This window comes from Tachypleus tridentatus, chromosome 3 (genome assembly GCF_004210375.1).
Source record: "Tachypleus tridentatus isolate NWPU-2018 chromosome 3, ASM421037v1, whole genome shotgun sequence".
Classification (NCBI taxonomy): Eukaryota; Metazoa; Arthropoda; class Merostomata; order Xiphosura; family Limulidae; genus Tachypleus; species Tachypleus tridentatus.
The window spans coordinates 5391258-5417193 of NC_134827.1; the positions used below are offsets into that span (position 1 = coordinate 5391258).

At 33.1% G+C, this 25936-nt stretch overlaps 1 protein-coding gene across 10 annotated transcripts in view; it reads right to left on the reverse strand.

Moving 5' to 3' along the window:
* Positions 1-25936, reverse strand: part of LOC143246253 (uncharacterized) — a 94845-nt gene that overhangs the window by 38552 nt on the left and 30357 nt on the right. For all 10 annotated transcript variants that reach the window (XM_076492666.1, XM_076492669.1, XM_076492667.1 and 7 more), the window contains 12 exons: positions 24654-24857; positions 23590-23832; positions 22349-22456; positions 21909-22112; positions 18336-18578; positions 17359-17466; positions 15864-16067; positions 12721-12954; positions 9231-9338; positions 7373-7576; positions 5926-6165; positions 3898-4128 (listed from right to left, as the gene is read on the reverse strand). In XM_076492666.1, coding sequence (XP_076348781.1) covers positions 3898-4128; positions 5926-6165; positions 7373-7576; positions 9231-9338; positions 12721-12954; positions 15864-16067; positions 17359-17466; positions 18336-18578; positions 21909-22112; positions 22349-22456; positions 23590-23832; positions 24654-24857 — 2331 coding nt within the window. The remainder of the gene's footprint in view (positions 1-3897; positions 4129-5925; positions 6166-7372; positions 7577-9230; positions 9339-12720; positions 12955-15863; positions 16068-17358; positions 17467-18335; positions 18579-21908; positions 22113-22348; positions 22457-23589; positions 23833-24653; positions 24858-25936) is intronic.

The window sequence follows — 25936 nt, forward strand, 5'->3', positions numbered from 1 at the left end:
TGTCTAAAAATTATGCAAAAATGGAAAGAAGATCGAGAAGAAAAAGACAGAAAATTAAAATTACTATCAAAAAGAAATATTTACGGAATTTGAAAACTGAGTGATAGGAATTTAAGAAAATAGTTACAAGAAACATTCATAATACTTAAAAAAATAAGAAAAATCAGTATGATTGAAAACAAGATTCTTGAAGCTATTATTGGATGTTCAGAGGAATTACAAGAACAAAATTGAAGAAGTACAAAAACTAAATCACCAAAGTGCAGGAAGACTGTACTGACGAAACTGTACATGTACAGTGATCACATCAGCTAGACCTATAACATAGAAAATAACACTTATGACAAAACAAATTTGAAAATGAATTAATAAATGGAAAGATCAAAACAGCTTCTCCTACTGCAAACGCCCAAGAAGTTTTACCCAACATGTCATTTTCTGCAAACATGAGATAAGAAAATTTACTTGACCTACATCTGTTATCACTACTGCTGTGCCTTGTGCGACTTCATGTGCCTTATCAAACAATGAAGTAATATGGAAATGCATATAAAATTTAATTGAAGATAATTTCCAGCATGAACGAGTAGAATAGTGAACAATAAGTTATTCGTTCAGCTGTTTAATTTTTTCTTTTAAATAGCCTTGATGATACTATGTTACCTTCTAAATGAGACACTTAAAAATTATCAAGCATTGATAACTGCCTTAGATAACTTCAACAGGTTTGGAATAATATATCAGAATATCGAAACAATCCAAGAGTATGGAGGAAAGAAGATGGATTACGAATATCCTAAAAATTTGAAAAAGCTTGCAAATTTACCTTCCCTCGATGATGCACATGAAATGATCAATTTGTTGAATGACTATCTTACAGATGATATAAAAGACAAGAATATGAGAATTACCCTGAAGCAAGGTACATTTACATCTTTGAAAAAAACTCTTCTGTTGTTGATGGAACTGTATCGATTAACGTTGCCGAAGCTAAATACCTTGTTACCATCTAGAAGTCAAGTATTAATCTTCAACCCGAGCATTATTGAAATGTCAGTTCCCTCTAGCAAAAATCTATAAGACAAAATATTAGTTCGGCAACTAGTTACACAGAATAGAGGAAACTAAAAAAAAATACAAGAAGAACTGCAGACAAAAGTCTAGAGAGAATAAAAGCTCCTTCCAAAAATGTGAGAAAATGGAAATTATCTTAAATCTAGAGAACATAAAAATTATAGCCAAGATAATGAGGTATGAACAGATGGTAATATAATAAGTGGGCAATACCATAGAGATTAGACTTACCACATAACAGTATTAAAGGAAACAACAAAAAAACTAACTAGCTATTGAAAACCAGACATTATCTGGGCTTATAAGATATAGTTCAGCTGAGGATACTTAATCTATTCCAAAAGATTAGTGTTGAAGGAAACCATTCTACCAGTCGAGTGCCTTAACCACTTGACCATGCCGGGCCCTGTAAATACTTCCCAATATCTACAAACCTGCAGGCTCACAGAGATGGGAGTTATAATGTGACGGCTAATCCCACTATTCGTTGGCAAAAGAGTAGCCCAAAAGTTGGTGGTGGGTGGTGATGACTAGCTGCCTTCCCTCTAGTCTTATACTGCAAAATCTGGGACATCTAGCGCAGATAGCCCTTGTGTAGCTTTGCACGAAATTCAAAAAACCAAACTAAGTATTTGCATATGCTTATCAATACTGATTCCATAGCTTATCCAGTTTAATAATGAAAGGTAGAAAATTATCTTTAGAAATAAAGCAAGAAGACGGATTGATGTAAATACCAAGTGGACGTGAAGTTCAGCCTAAACAAGTTAGAAGATATCCTTACTGCATAATGTGTAAGTAATTGGTAATGAGAAAGATTTAACATTAGGAACTGAATTTATACAGACGTCGATACAAAGTTAGGCTAGCTTCAAATCATTCACGATGCATGACATTTTAACCCTTAAACAGCGGGAATGTTGCAAATAGCAGCATCAGTTGATGATGGCCGCCATTTAAGGGTTAATTACTACAGCAGAGATTGAACTTCCAATGACAAGGAAGGTAGTATTTGTAAAATGAAGTGAAGTAAATAAGAAACAAATTTATATCTAGTGACTGGGGCTTTATAGAACCAAGTACTCCAGTATGTCCTGAAAGATTAATAATTGGGAGACCTCCCATGGGTTTGAAAATAAAAATGTCATTATTAGAGGCACGTGCAACAAACCACAAAGTTTGTGTTTTGGTGGAACATCATAAGTTGTGAAACTGTACAGGTAGTACTTCAACACTAAAGAACATCAGAAATAATCACTTGTGATGTAATGTGTGTAAAGTGTGACGTAAGTTATCACATAACGATAGCTTATCATTTCAACTGAAACAACTTTATGACCAAAATGTGGAGGAGTTACAGCTGGTCATTGCTATAGATTACATTTATCTTTCTGTGAAGTATAAGATACCTGCTCCAGTGGACCTAGTGACTTAAGCCTCAATGTACCAGTTATCCAGAGTATTTCCATTGGCAAAAGAATATGGGTCTTTCTAAGATAGAAAAACTGTGAAAGAACCAAGTACTACTTCTTGAGCGTCGCTTGTTGTACTTGTGAAGGAGAATAGAATCGTATGATTCTAGATGGACTAATGATGTAAATGAAGTAATCACAGAGAGAAATACCTACCCATTGACAAGGATAGACTATATTTAGTATGTTATATCTGGTTAAAACTGGTTTGCAGTATTGAATCTTAAGAGTCCATATTAACTTGTGCAGGTCAATAACGCAAGTAGAGAGAAGACAGCCTTTACTGCAGGAAATAGATTGCCAATTTTTGTTACCAATTGATTTATCCAATAATGATCCTCCTACATTTAAATGAATAATGGAGTGTGCTTCTGCTGAACTGTCCACTATGTCGTACTCACCTACTGGCTAAAGAAAGTTCTAGATTGGTTGATGAAAGAGAACCTTTAGTTAAGTCTCGAGAAGTGTGATTTTTCCCCTCAACATGTGAGCTTTCTGGGTCACATAACAAATAAATAAAATGTGTACAGACCCATCTACACTGAGTCAGTTCATAATTAGGCAATACCAGATAACTTGTTTTAAACAAGTTAAGAGGATTTCTGGGAATGCGGTCAAACTATATTTATTTTGTAAAAATACTCTACCACATAGCTCATCCTCTACATAAATTACTTGAAAAACCAAATACGCGTTTTGGTGGACTGATCATTGTAAACAAGCACTCAACAACCTGATAAAATAATTAACTACGTCAGCGAGAATGGCAATGTTGTAGTAATCATAAATGGTAGAAAGAGATGTGTTAAGATTCAAATTAGATAGTTACTTTGAGTATTTTGAGTAAAAATATGAAATCAGCTACATAAAGATGTGAAATATAACTGATCATTATTTTATTAATTATTTATTACTAAGTGAGGCAGATAGTCCTCAAGAATATTTGCGCGAAATTCAGAAAACAAAAAACACCAATGAATGTGAAAAATTTGTAAAAAAAGTCAAGAAAAACTATTAGCCTAAAATGGTGTCAGTTTTACGTGTAGCGGAAACTTACCAAGAAATATAGCTGGGCATTTAAGAGGACACTGAAACGGAGAGAAATATCCAATATATGCTTTAAAATAGTGGTTTATATGTGGGGTTCAGGGTTATACAAATTACCAAAAAACGTGATAAAGAAAGAAAAAGCCTAATCTTAAGTTTAATTTCTTGTTTTCAATATTATGTTCTATTTATCTGGGTTTGTTTTTTTTTAATTTGGGCACCGAAACGTTTCATTCCATTACAGCTGACTTTTCTCAAACAGCCTGTATTACTCCCTAATATAAATAACAGGAAAACAAATTACCATTGCGCATCGAAGTATGAGTTATTTTTCCACATGTTTCTTCACATTCTTCTTTGGTTTTGAAATTATTTTTGTTCCCTTCACAGCCACCGTAGACAAATACTTCACATCGTTCATTTTCCGAGTTGTAGTAGTAGTTTCTGGAATAAGCTCTACATGGACCCGTGTCACTTGGAAGGTGACAGAAGTTATTTGCTTCAGAAGGAGTATCAGCTTCTCTGCCTGTAAAAACTGTAGATTGTTATAGATTAGATACTACTTAAAATAGCCAATGTCGTTAAACGTCCATAATTGTCAAGGTTATTACTGTAATTTAGTGTATAATTCTTTGCCGTTTATAAAATGTTAGAAAATATACGTAGTGTTTGGTTTGTTTTTTACGCCGTGATTAGACAACGTGTTTGATTAAAATGGTTAAAGCGAAGTTATGGGTAATCTATTCTGTTATTCGCTAGTACAGCTTGGTTTCGCTATTTGTTCAAATACCTGCATTTAATTTGACTGTTTTAATCAGTATGTAAAGGATAGATTAGATAGTACATAAAATATCAGATATCATTAAACATACATAATTTTTAAAGTCATTACTGTAATTTAGTGTATAATTCTTTGCCGTTTGTAAAGTGTTAAGAAGATATATGTAGTGTTTGGTTTGTTTTTTACGTCGCTATTAGATAATATGTTTAATTATTTGGTTAAAGCGAAGTTATAAAATATTTAATCTATTCTTTTTTTCGCTAGTACAGCTTGATTGGACTAATTGTTCAGATACCTGCATTTAATATGACAATCGTAATCAGTATGTGGGAGGATACGAGTTAGATTCTCGATCTCTGTATGTGTACTTCTTGTTAGGTGAATAGTTTTGGTTTCTCCGTTTGTAAAAACGACAATTTCTGATATTATGAAATGATTACTCATCATGGGTTTACAGCCATTTAATTTCGTGTTTACTAGAACTACAAAAAATGTTATTTAAAAGCCTTAAGTATTTAAGATCATAATAGATGTAATAAAACATTACATGAAAGTTGAACTGAAAGAAACAAAAGATATACTGAATAAAATACAAATAATGAATTAGATTTACTTTTTATACGAATTTTCAAATAAGGTGAACAACAGGTGACAAATGAGACACTAGTTAATCCTTTTAACATGTGAACATATTTTTATAGAAAATAAATAATTTAAAAACGAAGTGGGTAAGTGGAAGGTTCATGTCAAAAGCTAGGCTCTATATTTTCATATAAAGTTGATAGAAGAAATGGAACTTGTGAAGAAGGAAATACATAATTGGTAACTCTATCCCACGAAAGAAAAGCACACAGAAACCTACATATGTGTATGTATAAATATATTTTTGTTCTGCGTAGTACGGCCCGGGATGGCCGGGTGATTAAGACACTCGAATCGTAATCTGAGGGTCGCGAGTTCGAATCTCCGCCACCAAATGTGCTCGTCTTTTCAGCCATGGGGCGCTATAATGTAACGATCAATCCCACTATTCGTTGGTAAAAAAGTAGCCCAATAGTGGGCGGTGGGTTGTGATAACTAGCTGCTTTCCCTCTAGTCTTATACTGATAAATTAGTGACGGATAGCGCAGAGAGCCCTCGTGTAGCTTTGCGCAAAATTCAAAACAAACGAAAATAAATCTACGTAAGTTATATTTGATTTTTTTAGGATACATAGTGAGGTGTGAAATAACGGTGTTTTCATATGAGTACAGTTTCTTAAGTGGCATTAGCTTTATAATACATTATAAGAGTACACGACGTAGCTGGATGAAAATGATTTTAAATATATCCTGAGCTGTTTTGATTAAATCAATTAAAAATGTTTATCTTTTTCAAAAGTAAATTTTGTTACTTTTATAATATATTTTCATAGAAGCTTCCTTTTTTTACGTCATATGAGGTGTGGAAAACAGAGAAATAATAGTTTATCACTCTTGCCACTACACAACTCAATAAGTTTTTTTCTTTTTTTACGTAGTTGCTCTTACACAAATAATAGAAAACAGTTACCTCTACTGACTGGAATTATACGAGCATGAGTTTCTCTTCCACAAGTTTCTTCACATTCAGCCTTTGTTTTGAAATTATTGTCGTTCCCATCACAGCCTCCGTAGATAAATTCTTCACATCGCTTATTATCCGAGTTATAGTAGTAATGTCTGAAACCAGCTCTACATGGGCCACTGTCACTTGGAAGATGGCAGAAAGTATTTGCTTCTGAATAACTACTTGCTTCTCTACCTGTCAAAACTGTAGAATATTATCGATTATATACGGCATACGTTTTAAACATCCAAAACGTGAATGATAGTTACCCAGTATATTACACTTTTGCTCGTTATGAAATGTCTTGAATGACATGTCATCTTTTGATTTGGTCATTACATTGGGATTAGATTATTTTAATGTATTTTAATGTGCCTGTTAAAGCGAAACTATAAAGTGTCTGAGCTATTCTATTCTCCCTCGAGGTTTATTAGACGATATGTTCAAATATCAGCATTTAATTGTTCTTTTTGATGACTGAATAAGGAGAAGAAACGAGCTGTTTTCCATAAGTTTATAGAGGCTTATTTAATGCCAATCAAATATAAAAATGAAAATTTTGCTATGGTGTAATTTTGGCTCATCACGGGTTTACAGCGCTTATTATTTTCTTATCTACTTCAAAAAAACTAATTTCATAAAACCTTAGAAATTTGTGATAATGAAATTTATAAATGATTGGAAGAAACAAACCAATTCTTATGACGCAGGCATACTTTAAACAAAATTATGTGAATGTTTTATACAATTGAAATCTTATAAACAATCCCGCAGTTCAAATTCAAAGGGAAATTTGATATAATTTACATTATACCGATATATGTCAGTAGTAATTATAAGAACCTTATAATTTTACAATGTCGTTTAGGCTTTGTAAGAGTAATTTCAAAGGTTTACGTAAGATATTTTTTTAAGTTTTAATTTTGCATTAGAATAACTGTACGTCATTATATGAATACGTTTAATGGAGTTTGTTTTTTAATATTAATTTTTTATTCTTTGAAAAGGTTTCGTTATAGCAAACATTATGGTTAGTAATATATTATCATTATTTTTCGCTAACTTAGTTATTAAAATTAATTTCAATTATTTCATTAGGTATAATTAACTTAAATATAAAAGGGCTCAGCATTGTTTTTTGGTTAGACTCACTCCATTCCTTATGTGCTGTGAGGGCTTTATAATGTAATGGTCAATCCAACTATTGGTTGGTAAAAAGCAGTCCAAGTGTTTGCAGTAGTTATTATTGACTATGAACATTCTATCTGGTCTGCCTATTTAAAATAAGGACGATTAGCTTAGATGCCTTTCGAGTAATTCAACAAACAAACAGAAATATAAAAGAATGAAAATGGGTTAGTTCTAATGTTTAAAATTCATTCAAAGCAAACAAATAAAGCAAGGTACTTACGATCTTCAACTTCAAACATAAAATCATCAGAAACTCTTCCAAAGCGCTCTTTTCCACGAGCCTGTAACCGGATGATGAGGCCTTTTTTGTAATTTTCTAGATGAGGATCTGCTATTTTGACAAAAGTGTTATTCCCGGATACTTGCTTCACCCTCCAGCTATCAGGGGTCTCTGGTGTGCCGAACGCATAATATATAACGTATCCTTAAGAGAATTAAAATAAATTTACTGTTTATCCTTTAGAATGGACAGAAGGCATCTTATTTACTTGACAACAAAAGTTGTGAAATTTTCGAACTTGAAATGTAAAGTTAATTTCTTGTTCTTTTGTAAATCGAAGAAAAGATTTAAAAAAAGGAAGGAACTAAAATCATAGTGTTAGAAGTTATATATTAAAAAAGTGAATTAATAGTATGGCTCATATATATAATTGAAATGGCTAAAATAAGGAAAACTGAGAACATCGGTCCACTTTTATTACGTACGTACTTTGATGTCTATTTAAGACTTGCTTAATATTTCGTAAAAGGAAAATTAAAAAGTTCTAGATCTAGTTCAAGGCCCGGCATGGCCAGGTCGGTTAAGGCGTTTGATTCGTAATCCCAGGGTCGCGGGATCGAATCCCCGTCACACCAAACATGCTCGCCCTTTCAGCCGTGGGGACGTTATAATGTTCGGGCAATCCCACTATTTGTGGTAAGAGAGTAGCCTAAGAGTTAGCGGTGAGTGATGATGATTAGTTGCCTTCGCTCTAATTTCACACTGCTAAAGTAGGGACGGCTAACGCAGATAGTCGTCGTGTAGCTGTGCGCGAAATTAAAAACAAACAGATCTAGTTCAAAAGCGACAGAGTCTAAGGAATGTTTAGACATTCCTTAGACATTTAAAAATGAATATCAGATAAGTAAAACACATCAAACGTAATCGACAGATAAACTTTTGAGAGAGAGATGTGTTACTTAGTGTGCGCCAAAGTGGATATGTTTGTCTGGATGAAATGTCGTTTCATTCATCCAGGTTTGTACTCCATCATAAACGTATATCGGCTGATGAAAGTTAATAGTGTTTGAATTTATCGTTTTAGGTTTATTTAAGCGAAACACATTATATTAGTTCTTACCTAGCCTGTTCTAGTATACTTTACAGTAGGAACATAACGGGAACTACGCTGTCATGAATCAAAGCAATTCTTTTGTATCCGTTATTACAAGTAAACAATTTCTACTTTTTAAAGAAATAACATACTTATAAAACTATTACTTGTCATGTGAATTAGTATAATTCCTGTGTATTTCGAGGTAACTTCGTAAACAGGTTTAACTATATGCAAATTGAATTTTTGTTTCTTACTCACTATTCCAGTTTTCAAGTATGTTATAATAATAATAATATTTGAAAATTACATCATTTCAAAAAAACGTTTGACTGACATTTAATATTTGTTTTAGTTTAATACATGAAACCATCATGATTGTTTTACAAAATACCAAGTATTGGAGCTTTTCTTTTTCTAAGTCCTTTTTACTATCTGACAACAGTCAATGAGAATTACACTCTTTCTACTAATTTGCTCTTTCGATTAAACTTTATAATTAGTAAATAAAACACACATATACTGATTGGCGTTTATGTCTTTATTCACCGGAACTATCTGTAGAAGTTTTCGTCTATTATTTTACTGTATGGATATTTAGCGTTATTGGACCCGCCTGCACTAATTTCTAAAATTGTTTCGTATTATTTTACTCTATCGACATGTGGCTTTTCGTAATGTCAGGTAACAATGCTACAGTGTTGCATGTAATTCTTCAAACTATAAAACGTTATGATGAAAATCTCGTTTTAATATTATAGATACCAAGTATTTCCTCGGTTGCTTGAGGAGGAGCATTCCAGTGAAGTTCAAGAGTGGGTGACTCCTCTCTGGACTTGACGACGAACAGGTCTTTCGGAGCAGACAGTGGAACTATGTAGTCAAAGAAAAGTAACAAGATGTTAACTATCGTTACAAAAATAACAATAACTAATTACAGTTAAACTCCGGTTTAAGAATATCCTTTCCTTGTAAATCTCCACCATCTTTTGTGGTTTGGATAAATATTTCAGTAATCTCAGAATGTGAAAAGTGTATGCCGGTAAATTTTAAATATTTTACTACTTTTTGTCAATCACCTTTTCAGGTAGTTTACTATCTATAGAGAACCAAGCTAAAGAACGTGATTCATTAATTAATTAGTATTAACTTCCATTTAATTCAAACGATGATGTTAACGCTCATGGGTTCTTTATCGGAATGGAGAATTTTAATCAAAGAATAATTTACTGAACTGCTCTGTGACCACTAATAAACATTTCGGGTTTTTAATGAAAACTACGTTTTCAATTCATTAAAAATAATGCAAAGTATTGAAAATAATGAAATAAATTAATTGTTGCTCAATGCATTATGTGAAAAGGTTCAAATTAGATTATGTTTGTTGTTTTCTTTTTTATCTTTAATTGTTTGAATTCATTAGTTCTCTGTTTATAATCTATGTCATAAGCATGCACATTTAACTTGTGGGGTACTCTATTATTAAATTTTAAAAATGGAATTCATCTGGCCATGGATTGTCTTGAAAGTTTATGTTTGTCTGGAATTTTGCGCAAACCTACACGATGGCTATCCGCGCTAGCTGTATTTTATTTAGCAGCGAAAGGCACTTGGTCATATCACCCACTGCCAACCCTTGGGCTACTCTTTCACCAACGACCATCACATTAAAATGTCCAAACAGATGAAAGGACGAGCATGTTTGGTAAGACGTAGATTCGAATCTGCGACCCTCATATTGTGAGTAGAACGCCCTAATCACTTGACCATACCAAACCGGCTATTATGTAATAATGAAGTAATTATTTTAAATAAGAGGTAACAGATAGTTTCTTGAAGCTTCAGTTTTTATAAAACAAAGTTTGTTCATATTTTATTGTAACTAAAACAAAACTTCCTTAAATAGACGGTGGTTTCTTTTTTACATTTATTTCAATCAATTCATTTGTTCCATGATTTACAATTTTCTGGTTTCAAATTCGAAACCAGTCACCGAACGTACTCATGTACATACTTGTGGAGTGTTATAATGTTTAGGTCAATTCCACTGTTAGTTAATAAATAGTAGCCCAAGAGCTGGAGATGGATGGTTTCAGTAACTGCCTTACCTCTAGTCTATCATTTCAGGATGACCTGCGCAGATAGCCCTCGAGTAGCTTTATGTGAAATTCAACAAACCGACCAACCGTCTTTATCGCCAGGACACCACCATTGAACCAATGGTAACCACTGGAGCTTGTAGCAGTTACTTGTTGGTCATTCCACGTGACAATATTGTTTTACCTTGTTGTCTGGGACAACCACTCTTTTTTTCTACTTTTCACTAAACCTTCTAAAATGGTGTTATTTAGGGTTTGTAGTTTTTGTTACATGACCAAACGATGTTATCTCTTCTTAACGCGACACAAATAAATTCCATCTGTAATTTCTTTATTTATAAACTGATAAAGTTAAAAATCTCGTAAATAGAACTGTACAACATTTTAAAGTTTTACAGTTTAGGATTCTATTTTTATTCTCACAAATTTTCTTTTCATCCTAGTTCCGATTCATGCAATAGTTTTAAAACCAACTCTTCAGCTAAACCTTTGTGTAAATTGCTACTATATCCACCGTTACATTATCTTTCCTTGTTTATTCACATTTGTAAAACCAAACATGTTTTACTTAAGTTGTTTTAATTTTCCTGCCATTCGCTCTTTCAAACCAACAAGAATTTCTGAAAGTGCTGTACCCTAGTGTCAGTCTAAATTACTGCTGACAGTCATATAGTGCACTGTTTCTCAAACACCTTGCCAATCAGTGGAATTTTATAAAAACAAGCGAATAAAAAAAACTGACAGAATATGAACATGTTAAGTCGTAATGTTGTTTTTGTTACTATTGTATTTTAATATTCAGTTTAAGAAGGCTGCGAGCGATACCTGGTATCGACAAGGTTGAGAACTGATAATTTAATGTATCTGATCACTGGTGTAACAAGGCCGTGTTTTACTAACCAGTGTTTCGTGGCCAATGATTTCAAAAATTTAGTCTAATAACACACGATATTACAGTGCTCATTTCAAAATGGTTGAAGGTGCTTTTAATAACCTTCGTGTGACAGGACTACAACTTCTTGGTTTAGTTTCTTAAAAGATTCCTAGCTCGTAAAAAACAACATTCATCATACATTAAAGTGGATCAGAAACCTTAAGATGTTAACTATTAACCCTAATATACTTAGACGTGCAGATAATCTATTTTCTTTTTCTTTTTTTATTGTAGAGTCCTTGAACTAAATACGGAAAAGAAAAGCTCATTGTGGGAATTTTAGAGTTGATATAAATTAAAGGTTCTAATAATTATAATCGTGGAAAAGTCAAAGTAACTTACTAATATTTGTATACGACTGCGTTATGACATATTGCAGATATTTAAATGAAAGTTTTTGAATTGAATCTAATGATCTATTCTTCTATCTCTGACATTTTGAAGTCTGGGGTATATAATTAAGATAAATAATCTTAAGTGTCTCATTCTTCTCGCCCGAGGCCCGGCATGGCCAAGCGTGTTAAGGCGTGCGACTCGTAACCTGAGGGTCGCGGGTTCGCATCCCCGTCGCGCCAAACATGCTCACCCTGTCAGCCGTGGGGCGTTATAATGTGACAATCAATCCCACTATTCGTTGGTAAAAGAGTAGCCCAAGAGTTGGCGGTGGGTGGTGATGACTAGCTGCCTACCTCTTAGTCTTATACTGCTAAATTAGTTACAGCTATCGCAGATAGCCCTCGTGTAGCTTTGCGCGAAATTCAAAACAAACAAACAAAACACTTAACCGAGCTATTTTGAGCCTTCAAGTCTCTAAATGGTTTAATTTATTTTTTTTGCTGAATAACGCAGCATGATTTTGGAAAAAGTAAGCTTTTGATTACCAAAAAACCAAGCAACAAGTATTTATTACCAATCGTGCAATTACTGTAAACCAGTTGCGAATTTCTGCTCTAAATGTTTCATAACACCTCTATATAACTATATGATAGGGTCCTGCATTTTGACTTATTTAACTTTATAATGTACATTTTATGTCAGTGGTACTCAAAGTGTGGTTGTGTGGTTCGCAGCTCACTTGCAGTCCTTGAAGCCATATCAGAGAACAGAAAAAGTTGAGTAGGACCGCAGGTCTTTCTTCCAGCGAAATGGTCTGCGAACAAGAGAGTTTGAGAGCCACTGTCATATATTAACGAAAACGTTGATAATAGTGAAAAACGTTTACCATAAACGTTCGAAGTCCTATGAGGTTGAAATTGTTTCTCTCCACAAGCGTCTTCACATTCTACCTTTGTTTCAAAATTATTATTGTTTCCTCCACAGCCACTGTAGATAAATTGACGGCATCCATTGTAATTTGGATTGTAATAATAGCGCTTTAAGTAGTCAGAACATTGCCCTGCATCACTTGGAAGGTTGCACAAATTATCATCAGTTACAGGTTCACTGGTCGTGGAAACTGCAGTAAATACAGATTGATTTCATTAGACACCAGACTAAAAAATATTAATTAATTATGTGTATATTAATTTTGATAACATATTTTTCTTTACGATAGGCATGTTGAATGTACTTTTTCCAGTTTAATAACTCACGATTAGTTTGTAAACTAATACTATCCTGCCGTGCGTCATATTTGTTTAAATTAGTTGCTATAGTAATAATCAAATTAAGATAAATATAACTATTTGGTAACTTCGATAGCACATCTTATGTGTCCGGCATGGCCAGGTGGTTAGGGTGCTCGACTCGTAATCTGAGGGTCCCTGGTGTGAATACCCGTTACACCAAACATGCCCGCCCTTTCAGCCGTGGGAGCGTTATAATGTTCGGTCAATCCCACTATTCGTGGTAAAAGAGTAGCCTAAGAGTTGGCGGTGCGTTATGATGATTAATTACCTTCCCTCTAGTCTTACACTGCTAAAGTAGGAACGGCTAGCGCAGATAGCTCTCGTGTAGCTTTGTGCGAAATTCAAACAAACAAACCAACACATCTTAGGTTTATTCTGTGTGATTGTTGAAAGACCACTTTCAACTTACCAATAGGTCTGGTGTACAACAACTTTAATTTCAATGTAATTAAGGTAATTTTGTCATTTAAAAAGAATAATTGAAATTAAAACATATTAATGACGAGATACTGGTACCACTAGCTATCCAGATGAGAGTGTAAAATATCAAAGAAAAATAAAGGTCAGCGAGGAAATATTGTCATCTTTAGGAGAGGAAATATTTAGTAAACTTGAATTACTGTAGGAGGCGAATTACTTAGAAAACTTGAATTACTGTAGGAGGGGAATTATTTAGTAAGCTTGAATTACTGTAGGAGGAGAATTATTTTGTAAACTTGAATCACTGTAGGAGGGGAATTATTTAGTGAACTTGAATCACTGTAGGAGGGGAATTATTTAGTAAACTTGAATCACTGTAAGAGGGTAATTATTTAGTAAACTTGAATCACTGTGATGAATAATCCTAACCATTCTTCTCATTTTGTATCATTATTACTCGTTTTGATAATAGAAAATTAAAAGCATTCAGTTATTATGTTAAAAAACTTGAACTGTCAGTCTACAACCTACACTTTATGTATGTCTTTAAACTGACGGGCACTTGTAACCGATATGATAGAAATTACGTGTGGATTCTGACTGATAGTTAGAATTAAACAATTAATTGTATAACTTCTCAGTGTAAACCATTATATGTGTATTATGAAAGAGTTTCAAAATAACTCTAACACACACATTTGTCAAAACGTGATGGTTAACTTAGACCTTTGACTAGGAAGTTTCTTCCTCATTATTTGCATACACCACAAAATGACGTTGAAATACTTGAGTTGCTAGTTTTCTATAAACTGTTTTTTAAAATCAAAAGCTAAACACCTAGAGCCAGTACCTTTAAAAGTTGTGACTATACAACTAATTGCGTGTTTTTATATATGCAAGTTCGCATCTGATTAAATGTATAAAAGGACCAAAGGCTCAAGGCAGCACTCGATAAGTTGATAGAGTCGCCCCACATAATCACACATGTGTTAACAGCCATGGAAGCTTATTTCTTGTAGCATGTATAAGAAACCCAAAATAGCGTTAGCATTGGTGAATACAGTATATGTGTTCTGTTATCGGCACTTTTGCAATAAAAAACTGATTTCAACCTAAATATTAAAATAACAAAACAGGCCCTAATAACCCACCGCCATGTATACATGTACTCTTGGAGAAATAGAACCGTACAGGTTTGGTAACATCAATGCGAGAAAATGCATTAACTTTAAAGTTATACAACTGGGGTCCAGAGTAAAATGGATGGATGCCAGAAATTGCTTGTTTTGATGTTAAGTGATCTAAAGGGTGACAGGTCCCAGAACATGTATACTGTCACATTGAAGATAACATCGCTGTTAAAGTAACTAATGAGTGATATTTCAATGAATGAAAACTAACATTACATAATTATTTTAATCAGAGTTTCATACATGTTAGTCAAGTCAGAATAACACAGGAAAATCTTTATATTTCAAATTAACAATAGTCTTGATTCTTTATATAACATGAAAGGAGTGAGTTTTTAACAATATATTTCATTTATCAAAAATAACTGCACACTTTTTTAATGGGATGCTCTGAATACAAAAAAAACTATAGGACAAAATTTAGCTCGCATAATGCAGCTGAACTGTCATGTCTGTAGGAAACTAATAATTTCCCAATGTAACATTATGATAAATGTTTTTCATAACAGTCGTATATTCTGTTGACAACTATTGTGTTTGTATGCACAACATTGTAGTGTACATACTAGATAGGTGAAATATGACCTCATCTTCACAACAGAAAGTGATTCAAGGAAAATGTTGTCCTGGTTTGAGGATGTTCACCAATTTTGATATAAAGTGTGATCCGGTAACTATTAATGTAATACAATTTGCATATGTTATTTTTATGTTTGTATGTTCACTAATTGAATACATCTATTTTGATATCCTATATTTATGTATGGCTGTAAGTTTCATTCATCTGTAAAATAATTTATTTTTACTCTGTTGCCAAAAAGTATGATACGAAAAAACTGTATTTTCACAATGTTAATCAATAAATTATTTACTAATTCAGCATAAAATTCTAAATTCGAAAACGTCCTTAAATCCTTTGGCCTCACACATGTTATTAATAAAAGTTTAAGCTCCTAGGAATACTAAATTACAAGTTAAGCAATGATTTGCTGCAGTCTGATGAGGATCAGTAACAGAATACTGGTCTTATTAACCAGACTTAACTGTTCTCTACGTATTACATATTATTATGAAATCCAATAACAAACAATTTTGATTATATATAAAGAACATACACGCACACATACCTTCATAATGGTCAAAAACAAAGTCCTCGGAAATCGGTCCGATGCCGTTTTTGTCCTCAGCCTCTAAACGAAACACATATCTACTCTTTGAGGTCACAACATGAGGTTGTGGGACAGTCGTAAAAGTTCCACTTCCCTCAGTTTTTACCACCTTCCACTTGCCACGAGACCCTGGTGTGTCAATTATGTAGTAGATTGTGTATCCTTAAAACGAAAAAAACGTAAATTATTATTATAAAATTGTATTGATCAGGATAAAGTAGAAACAAGTTGTGTTTGTCAAGAATCGTTCATTTAAAACATTGAATTAACCCTTGTTATCCTATTTTTCATATATATTTTTAATACTTTCACTTTTGATGATAAATCGTGACATATCATGTGTAGGAAAAATTCGAACATGTTAAATATTGTTTAGCATGAAATATAACAACTGCCTTGTTTCACATTACATATAAAATATACAAATGATATAAAAGCATGTTTCAAGTATACCATGTTTACTTTTGCTAATTCCTTCCTTTAAAATTAAGAAAAATATTTTTCGTGTTGTTAATAAAGAACTACATAAAGGTTTAAAAATCTTATCCATTATTCCAAGAAATCTTTTTTTTTTACAATATTCATTAATTAAGTCAATGTTTACGGGTTTTCCAGACAATTTCTAATATAATTTTATAGAAATTTAGATCAAACACACACCTAACATTATTTAAATACTTTGCTTGCAAAGGTTTTTAAAAACCCATATAATTTTAATATTACAAGAATGATATTTCCAAATTGATTCTTGTCCGTTCAGCATTAAATCAAGGAATGACAACCATAATAGTGCTTAACACAGATATATTTTTACCAAAATATTTCTTAATGCAAGGAAACTTAGCCGCGAGATTTGAGATGACTTTCTTCGTGGCTAAAGTTTTTATTCTTGCATCACGTTGGTTGTTGTAACCACATATGATAAAACAATGAACACAACATAAAAATTTAAAGAATTCAAATCAAAGCTCCATTCTAACTTATCAGTAATTGAAATTCCTCTAAAAACCTAAGGAGCACTAACCACTTGTAAATGAAACTTCAATTTCACTATTTCTCTGGCAGTAATTCATCTTAGGTACATACATGTTTTTAACAATTTAAACTAGACTTGAAACAAGAACAATTTGATATCCAATTGATTTTTCCCTCTTAACTGCTTTATTTCTCAGGACCAGTACCACATTCTCTATCAGTTGTCAACACCTGTTACCTAAAGACTCGGGCAACAATTCAAGGATCTTTTTTCTCTTTTTGTCAACAGCAGTAATTTCTATAATAATAGAAAAACTCATTGAAATAGTCTACGATATATTCCAAAAAAGAAAAATATTTATCACCGTAATGTTGGGACATTAGCAACGTTTTCAGAAAATGTTTCACGTAGTGGTTTATCTTAATTGAACAATAATTTACTTAATACTCAGTTTGCTTAAATTAACTAAGTATGTACCGATTACGCCCTCGCCATTGTTAAGGGGAGGATCCCAGTGGAGATTCAAAACGTGCGACACTTCACTGGACTCTTTAACAACCAAATTTCTCGGAGCCGATAATGGAACTAAAAGAAATAAAAGAATAAAAGCGTTGACAATAAGTATGGACTTTTGGTTTTAATATTTTGTTTTATCAGACGAGAAGATATAAAATTTCCATGTGAACAGAAAACAATAAACGTGTAGGAAAACTAGAAATCATTTCTGAGATAGTTGTTTCTAAACATTTAATTACCTCCAAATATTCACAAATATTCTTTAATTCTTTTTGCCAATTTCACATAAGATTCGTTTATTTTTATAAAACTTAGATCCTGAAGAAAGTAATGTATCTTTCGTACTATGAAGATGTTTATATTAATTTTAAAAGATGTCATACATTTTCGCAACATTTTCTTTACATATTTTTAATATTCTTACGCGACAATTGTCAAATCTATTTTTTCTATGTACTTGTTATAGTTTTATATCTGTCTTACTGCTCTCTTGCTATTGAGTAAGAGGAGAAAATTGTAGATTTAGAATATTGGACGACTTCGAAGTTTTAACTCGTTACTTATGTGTCATGAGCTTCATCATTGCAGTTTCAAAACGATGAGTTAATTGTACCCACCATATACTTAAGTAAGTATACTTTGTTTTATTACTTCATGGTCAACGTATGATTGTGTAACCATGATGCCGATGTAGAATAATACACAAAATCGAAATTAACATTTAATATTTGCATTAAAAAAGTAGTACTATGCACTATGGATAAAAAACAGTAAAGATAAATGTCACTTTCTCATGCGTCTTCTGCAAACTCTTTACTAACATGGATTACATTACTAATGTTAAGCTACTTACTAAGTAAATACTGGTATCTTTTGCAAGAGTAATTCAGCAACTTAAGAGCATTACATTAAGTCGTTATCGAGATTAAAAATAATACCTTTTGTTGCTTGTGTTGGGACATTTTCGGTTTGTTCTTTTCCACATGATTCCTCACACTCTTCATTGGTTCGAAAGTTATTTTCGTTGCCTTGACAGCCTCCGTAAATAAATTCCTCGCATTCGCTTTTGTCCGAGTTGTAATAGTAGTGCCTCAAGTTTGCTTTGCATGGACCAGAGTCACTCGGAAGGTTGCATAGATTAGTTGAAGTCGAGATACCACTCTTCGTTGAATCTGTCACAACTTAAGAATAATTCCGTTAGATAGTATATTGTAAAAACCAGGCTTACTTTATTTGAACAATATCTTCAGATCTTACACAAGAAACTACGATTAAGAAACATAAAATCATCTGTCATTTGTTAGCCGCAAAATGACAAAATTATGAAATTATTTTACACTTACAGTATTGGCTTTTAATTGAATTTTTAATAAATTATGTAAAACCAAATGTTGTTTTAGATTAGTATGTAACTAACACTAAATATAAAACAAAAATAATAATAAACTTATTAACATTCTTAACAATATACACAACAGTCAGTTCTCCCTTGAGATATCTTCAAACTTATTTTTAAAAAATTGACATTACGTGTTTAATACTTGTTACTGAAAGAAAATATCTGGAGGACGTTTTCCTGATAAACTTCATGTTCGAGTGATGTGGTAATACAGTTGCGACAGAAAGTGTTCGTACCCCTGCGTCCCGAGTAGTGTTTTGCTCATAACTTCAAAAGTATCATGATTAGGCTAATAGAAGTACAGTATGTTATAAATATTATATTAACACACATCTACATAAAGTTGTATGCAAATTGAATGACAAATACACTGTTTATAAACAAATAACCAAAAATAGGAGGATTGTTTGTTTGTTTTGGAATTTCGCACAAAGTTACTCGAGGGCTATCTGTGCTAGCTGTCCCTAATTTAGCAGTGTAAGACTAGAGGGAAGGCAGCTAGTCATCACCAACCACCGCCAACTCTTGGGCTACTATTTTACCAACGAATAGTGGGATTGACCGTAACATTATACACCCCCCACGGCTGGGAGGGCGAGAATGTTTAGCGCGACGCGGGCGCGAACCCACGACCCTCGGATTACGAGTCGCACGCCTTACGCGCTTGGCCATGCCAGGCCCAAAAATAGGAGGAGCAGAAAGTGTTAGTACAGTTCAGAACGTGTGAAAAAAACTGATATTCCCGTAAATATTTTATTTAGCTTGGCGAATAAACTACATTATACGATTCAAGAACTAGACACTTGGTTCATAATTATTGGAATTTAGCCAGCAAAAAATTGTACTTCCGGCAATTTAGCGCCATCTCCGTCATTATCTACTTGGTCATCATGGCGAACAGGAAACAACTGTCCATTGATTTAAAAAAAACGAATTATTGTAAAATACAAGTCTCGTGTGTCTCTTTCCAGTATTGCTACACAATTTATTGAGCCGAAATCTACTCTTCAAAGCATAATTGCTAAGTTTAAGCTTACAGGATCAACTGCTTATCTCCCTCGTTCTGGACGCCCCACCAAAATTCCAGAGGGAACAAAGAGGAAGGTTCTCAGAGAAGTTAGTAGGAACCCTCGTTTAATAGTAATGACATACAGAAACTCGTAAGGGAAACTGGGGTTGAAGTAAGCACCTCTACAGTTACAAACATGTTACGCTCTTCTGGGTTGAAAGCATGCCGTCTTCGTAGAACTCCATATTTAAAGCCTGTTCATTTAAAAGCACGATTGAGGTATGCAAGAAAGCATGTAGATAACCCCTTTACCTTTTGGAAGAGTATTCTTTGGTCAGACGAGACTAAAATCGAGCTTTTCGTCCACAATGATGTTCGCTATATTTTCCGTAAGAAGGGGGAACGAAATCTTCCAAGGAACACCGTCCCTACAGTTAAACATGGAAGTGGCTCGATCATGCTATGGGGTTCTTTCAGCTCTTGTGGTGTAGGTAGCCTTCACCACGTCAACGGAATCATAAAAAAAGAAGAGTACGTTGACATATTAGGCACTTATATCAAGAATGATGCTCGGAACCTGCGACTTGGGCGTCGTTGGATCTTCCAGCACGACAATGACCCTAAGCACACATCAAAATATGTGCAATCCTGGTTGCAAAGGAGCCATATAAGCGTTCTGGAGTGGCCATCACAGTCACCCAATCTCAACCCAATTGAAAATGTTTGGCATGAGTTGAAGACCAGGATTCATCAGCGTAATCCGAAAAACTTGCAAGAGTTGGAGACATTCTGTAAAGAAGAATGGAAGAAAATACCAGTCGAGTACTATCAAACGATCATGGGGGGCTATGAGGAGAGATTGCGCCAAGTAATTCACCTTAAAGGCTACACAACTAGCCATTAAAATAGACGCACGAACACTTTCTTCCCCTCCTATGTTTGGTTATTTGTTTATAAACAGTTTATTTGTCGTTCAATTTACCTAAAAATTTATGTAGATGTGTTAGTATAATATTTATAATATATTTTATTTCTATTAGCCTAATCGTGATACTTTTTTAAGTTATGAGCAAAAACCTACTCGGGACGCAGGGATACGAACATTTTCTGTCGTAACTGTACCATTGGAATTGCTATATATAGCAGTCTGTCATTCTAAAAACTGAAATATTCATCCATTTAATCAAAGTTATGGATTTTCTCTTTGAAAAGATAATAATTTCTCAAAAACATCTACTTTATTAAATACTTTAAATACTCTCAGATGTATTCAGTACTATTTTTCTCATGGAATATTCCCTTACCGGCGAAATAATTGAAAGGCAAACTAATGTGTATTATAAAATAATTTTTAACGTTGTGATACGTAACCTCAGTTATATTACTGACACCTTTTTTTGCACAAATTACTTGGTTATTAATTTATTTATATTTACAAAATTAGTTAATAAAAATATAACATTTCAGTTTCTGTCATTTTTCGGCATCCGATTTATAAAGTTGTGTAATTATTTTCTATCCAAAATATAGGTTCTTTTTGCAAATCGAATGGTTTCGATAATAAACTAAAACTTTCGAACCAAAGTGTCTGGTTGTGTCATGCATTTAAACCATCAATGTCAAAATATAAGATTTTAGTTAACATTCAAGGCTTTAATCCACTGACGCAAGGCTGTTCAAGAAATTAAATATTTCATAACTTATTCAAGATCCCCATTTTCCAAAACTTGAAATTTACTTGTATTATCTTTCAAAACGCTTTAAATTTCAAGAGATATCTTTATACTGTGTCTAAAATGAACAATCATGGTCAGTAATAGTAAGATATGTCAAGATGTAAGCTGTAATTGGTTTTATCTCAAGTGAATAAAATTCTCATGAGGAGTAAGTAGTTGTGAGAAACTTCAACAATTTTATTAGGGTGTTTGTATCATTTGGTCAATTGGTATGCTAAAACATCAGTATATTTGGCCCTCGGTAGTTGGCCTTACATCGACAAGCACCCCAGGAAACTATTTACATACGAAGAGATACTGAAATTCTCATTTTATATACAGAAGTATAAAGACTAAACATTCTTGATGGTTATAATATTACACATACTTTCGTTATGTTCAAAAATGAAATCCTCAGAAATCGTTCCGATGCCGTTTTTGTCCTCAGCCTGTAAACGAAACACATATCTACTCTTTGGAGTCACCACATGAGGTTGTGGAATGGTCGTAAAAGTTCTAGTTCCCTCAGTTTTTACCACCTTCCATTCGCCACGAGACACTGGTGTGTCGATTAAGTAGTAGATTGTGTATCCTTAAAACAAATAAATACAACAATTATTATTACACAAATATTTTGCTCAGGATAAACAAGAAACAAGTTTAATTTTTTAGGAATAGTATATCTAAGACATTCGGTTAAACGTTATTTTTTATTCTTCCTATCTATAAATTGTTTCACGTGGTGTATCTTAATTAACAGTATTAAACAATAATTTACTTATTGTACAGTTTACTTAAATACGAGGCTTAAACTAACTAAGTGTATACCGATTATGCCCTCGCCATTGTTAAGGGGAGGATCCCAGTGGAGATTCAAAACGTGCGACACTTCACTGGACTCTTTAACAACCAAATTTCTCGGAGCCGATAATGGAACTAAAAGAAATAAAAGAATAAAAGCGTTGACAATAAGTATGGACTTTTGGTTTTAATATTTTGTTTTATCAGACGAGAAGATATAAAATTTCCATGTGAACAGAAAACAATAAACTTGTAGGAAAACTAGAAATCATTTCTGAGATAGTTGTTTCTAAACATTTAATTACCTCCAAATATTCACAAATATTCTTTAATTCCTTTTGCCAATTTCACATAAGATTCGTTTATTTTTATAAAACTTAGATCCTGAAGAAAGTAATGTATCTTTCGTACTATGAAGATGTTTATATTAATTTTAAAAGATGTCATACATTTTCGCAACATTTTCTTTACATATTTTTAATATTCTTACGCGACAATTGTCAAATCTATTTTTCTATGTACTTGTTATAGTTTTATATCTGTCTTACTGCTCTCTTGCTATTGAGTAAGAGGAGAAAATTGTAGATTTAGAATATTGGACGACTTCGAAGTTTTAACTCGTTACTTATGTGTCATGAGCTTCATCATTGCAGTTTCAAAACGATGAGTTAATTGTACCCACCATATGGACGGTTATATTATTCGCTTTACTGAACCACTATCCAGGTGTTTTTTTTATGCGTAGTTCACTTCTGTTAATAATAAGGAAAAAATCAAGAATAAGGTAAAATTCAAGGGATAAGCTTACAATACATCTTCCATGCATGACTCTCGAAAATCCAGCTCTTCTAATTCTGTTGTATAGTAAGTTATAGTGGATACAGAATTCAAGCGGGGGGGGGAGTGGATATTTATTGAAAGCGAATCAAAACACTTGAAAATAGTAAGTTTTTTGTTATTGCTTTATAATCTTCCTATGTTTTCCAAAGAACTCTTTAATTGTGTAACTATGATGCCGATGTAGAATAATACACAAAATCGAAATTAACATTTAATATTTGCATTAAAAAAGTAGTACTATGCACTATGGATAAAAAACAGTAAAGATAAATGTCACTTTCTCATGCGTCTTCTGCAAACTCTTTACTAACATGGATTACATTACTAATGTTATGCTACTTACTAAGTAAATACTGGTATCTTTTGCAAGAGTAATTCAGCAACTTAAGAGCATTACATTAAGTCGTTATCGAGATTAAAAATAATACCTTTTGTTGCTTGTGTTGGGACATTTTCGGTTTGTTCTTTTCCACATGATTCCTCACACTCTTCTTTGGTTTGAAAGTTATTTTCGTTGCCTTGACAGCCTCCGTAAATAAATTCTTCGCATTCGCTTTTGTCCGAGTTGTAATAGTAGTGCCTTAAGTTTGCTTTGCATGGACCAGAGTTACTCGGAAGGTTGCATAGATTAGTTGAAGTCGAAATACCACTCTTCGTTGAATCTGTCATAACTTAAGAATAATTACGTTAGATAGTGCATATCGCAAAGTCCACTTCTACTTTGTTTAAACAATATCTTAGTTAGATCATCCACAAGAGTCTACGGTTAAGAAACATAAAAGTATTAGTCATGTTCATTATTATTTATTAGTTATTTGTTAACCTTTCTCTCTGGGACAGCGGTAAGTGTACGGACTTAGAATGCTAAAATCCGAGGTTCGATTCCCCGCGGTAGGCACAACAGATATCCGAATATGGTTTTTGCTCTAACGCAAACAAAGACACCTTTCTTAATCATCGAATTTAAAATTATGCAGTTATTGTTCTTTTCATTTTCGGTAATGACTTTTATTAGTAAACTTTGTAAAACAAAACTCTCGGTCTTTTGTTTAAGCTAGAATATAACAATAAGCGAAAAACAGCAAAAATAAATTTCTTAAAAGGGTAAAATAGAACTTGATTCTCCTTTGTTGATACATATTGACTGTTTCTCGATGTACTAGAACATTCTATCTGAATATGTGACTGATACCAGATTCGAACAAAGCCCTCTTATTGGGGTTTCTAAACTGAAACATGCATGGAAGCCTACAAAGAAATATTAATTGCTTGACCTTCTCTAAATTTCAGATTTTGGTTTTCCCCTTGAATTTAACATTAAACTTTAAGATAAACTTTAAGCATTCACTTCTAGTTATTTTAAATCTACATTAGGCGTAATTAGTACCACGTGTTCCATAAAATTGCGTCTTTAGTATATTGTTTTCCCATATCTTCCATTAAGAGAATTAACTTCATAACCTCATCATTGTAAACAATAACCTGGACATACTATCTTTATGGTCAAAAATAAAATCCTCAGAAGCCGGTCCCACGCCGTTTCTTCCTCGAGCTTCTAAATGGAACACGTATCTACTCTCTGGTGTCACGACATGCGGTTGAGAGATTGTCGCAAACGTTCCCCTGCCCTCAGTCTTCTGTACCTTCCACTCGCCACGAGACCCTGGGGTGTCGATGAGGTAGTATATTGTGTATCCTAATCATAACGAAACTGAAACTGTACATCTAGTTTAACATATTATCTATCCTCATGAGAGCACAAGAGTGTATAAACGTGATCACAAATAAACATTAATTACAGCGAAACAAGTATCATCAGTAAACTATAATACACTGAATGACCAGCGGTCCCTTTTATCAGGATAAACAAGCACTGTAATGTCTTTAGTGGCGGATTTGAAGTTGTGTGATTCCAAGGGCTAATAATTTTTATGGGCCCTACATCTCATGTAATTTTACATAGAATAAAATTATTAATGGGCCCTCATTATAGGCGGATGAGCTCTCTCTAGCCCACGCCACTGAATGACCTGCACCGTATTGACCTGGCAAATGTCATTCTGTTAACTCACGTTCTGACCAGGATATTTTTTTTTTTATTTTCGCTAAGGCCAGTACATTTGCTTTAGAAGGCTGTAGATGTATATCCTAACCTATATTCAAAGTTTAAATTGAATGGTTCAGTACGTAAGTCTGCCTCATATAGTAAGGTGTAAGACACTTATCATACATAACGTAGATACATATAACTGTGACGTACACATAAACCTGAATTACGTAATGAATTTATTAGTATCCTGATTATTTTCAAAGCATTCGTGAATATTTATTCAAGATAACTTCGTCTTCTTGGAATCCTTGTTATAACACGTATAAAAATTATTGGGCCTATCATTATATGAACTTGTACAATTGTTTTAAGGTGTTTGGTGTGTCTACGAATCATTCATATTTTCTTACTACAGAAAATGAAATAAATTATAATGAACGTCTTATAGAAAATGAATATTTAAAACTTAACTTTATGGCAAAGATCACTTTACGCTTAAACATGGTTGTAAATATATCCAAGTGTTCACCGGCGCACATGTACGATTGTAATGCCATCTTCTGAAGCCCATTATGTTACCTTATAACTCTAGCGCCTTTACTACCTTTGAAATATAGCAAGAAAATATAAACATTATTTTTGTAGTCTGTAATAAGATGGATAATAAATTTAATCTTCTGTATTCTGTTTATATTATTCAAGATTTCATCTATTGATAATCGCGT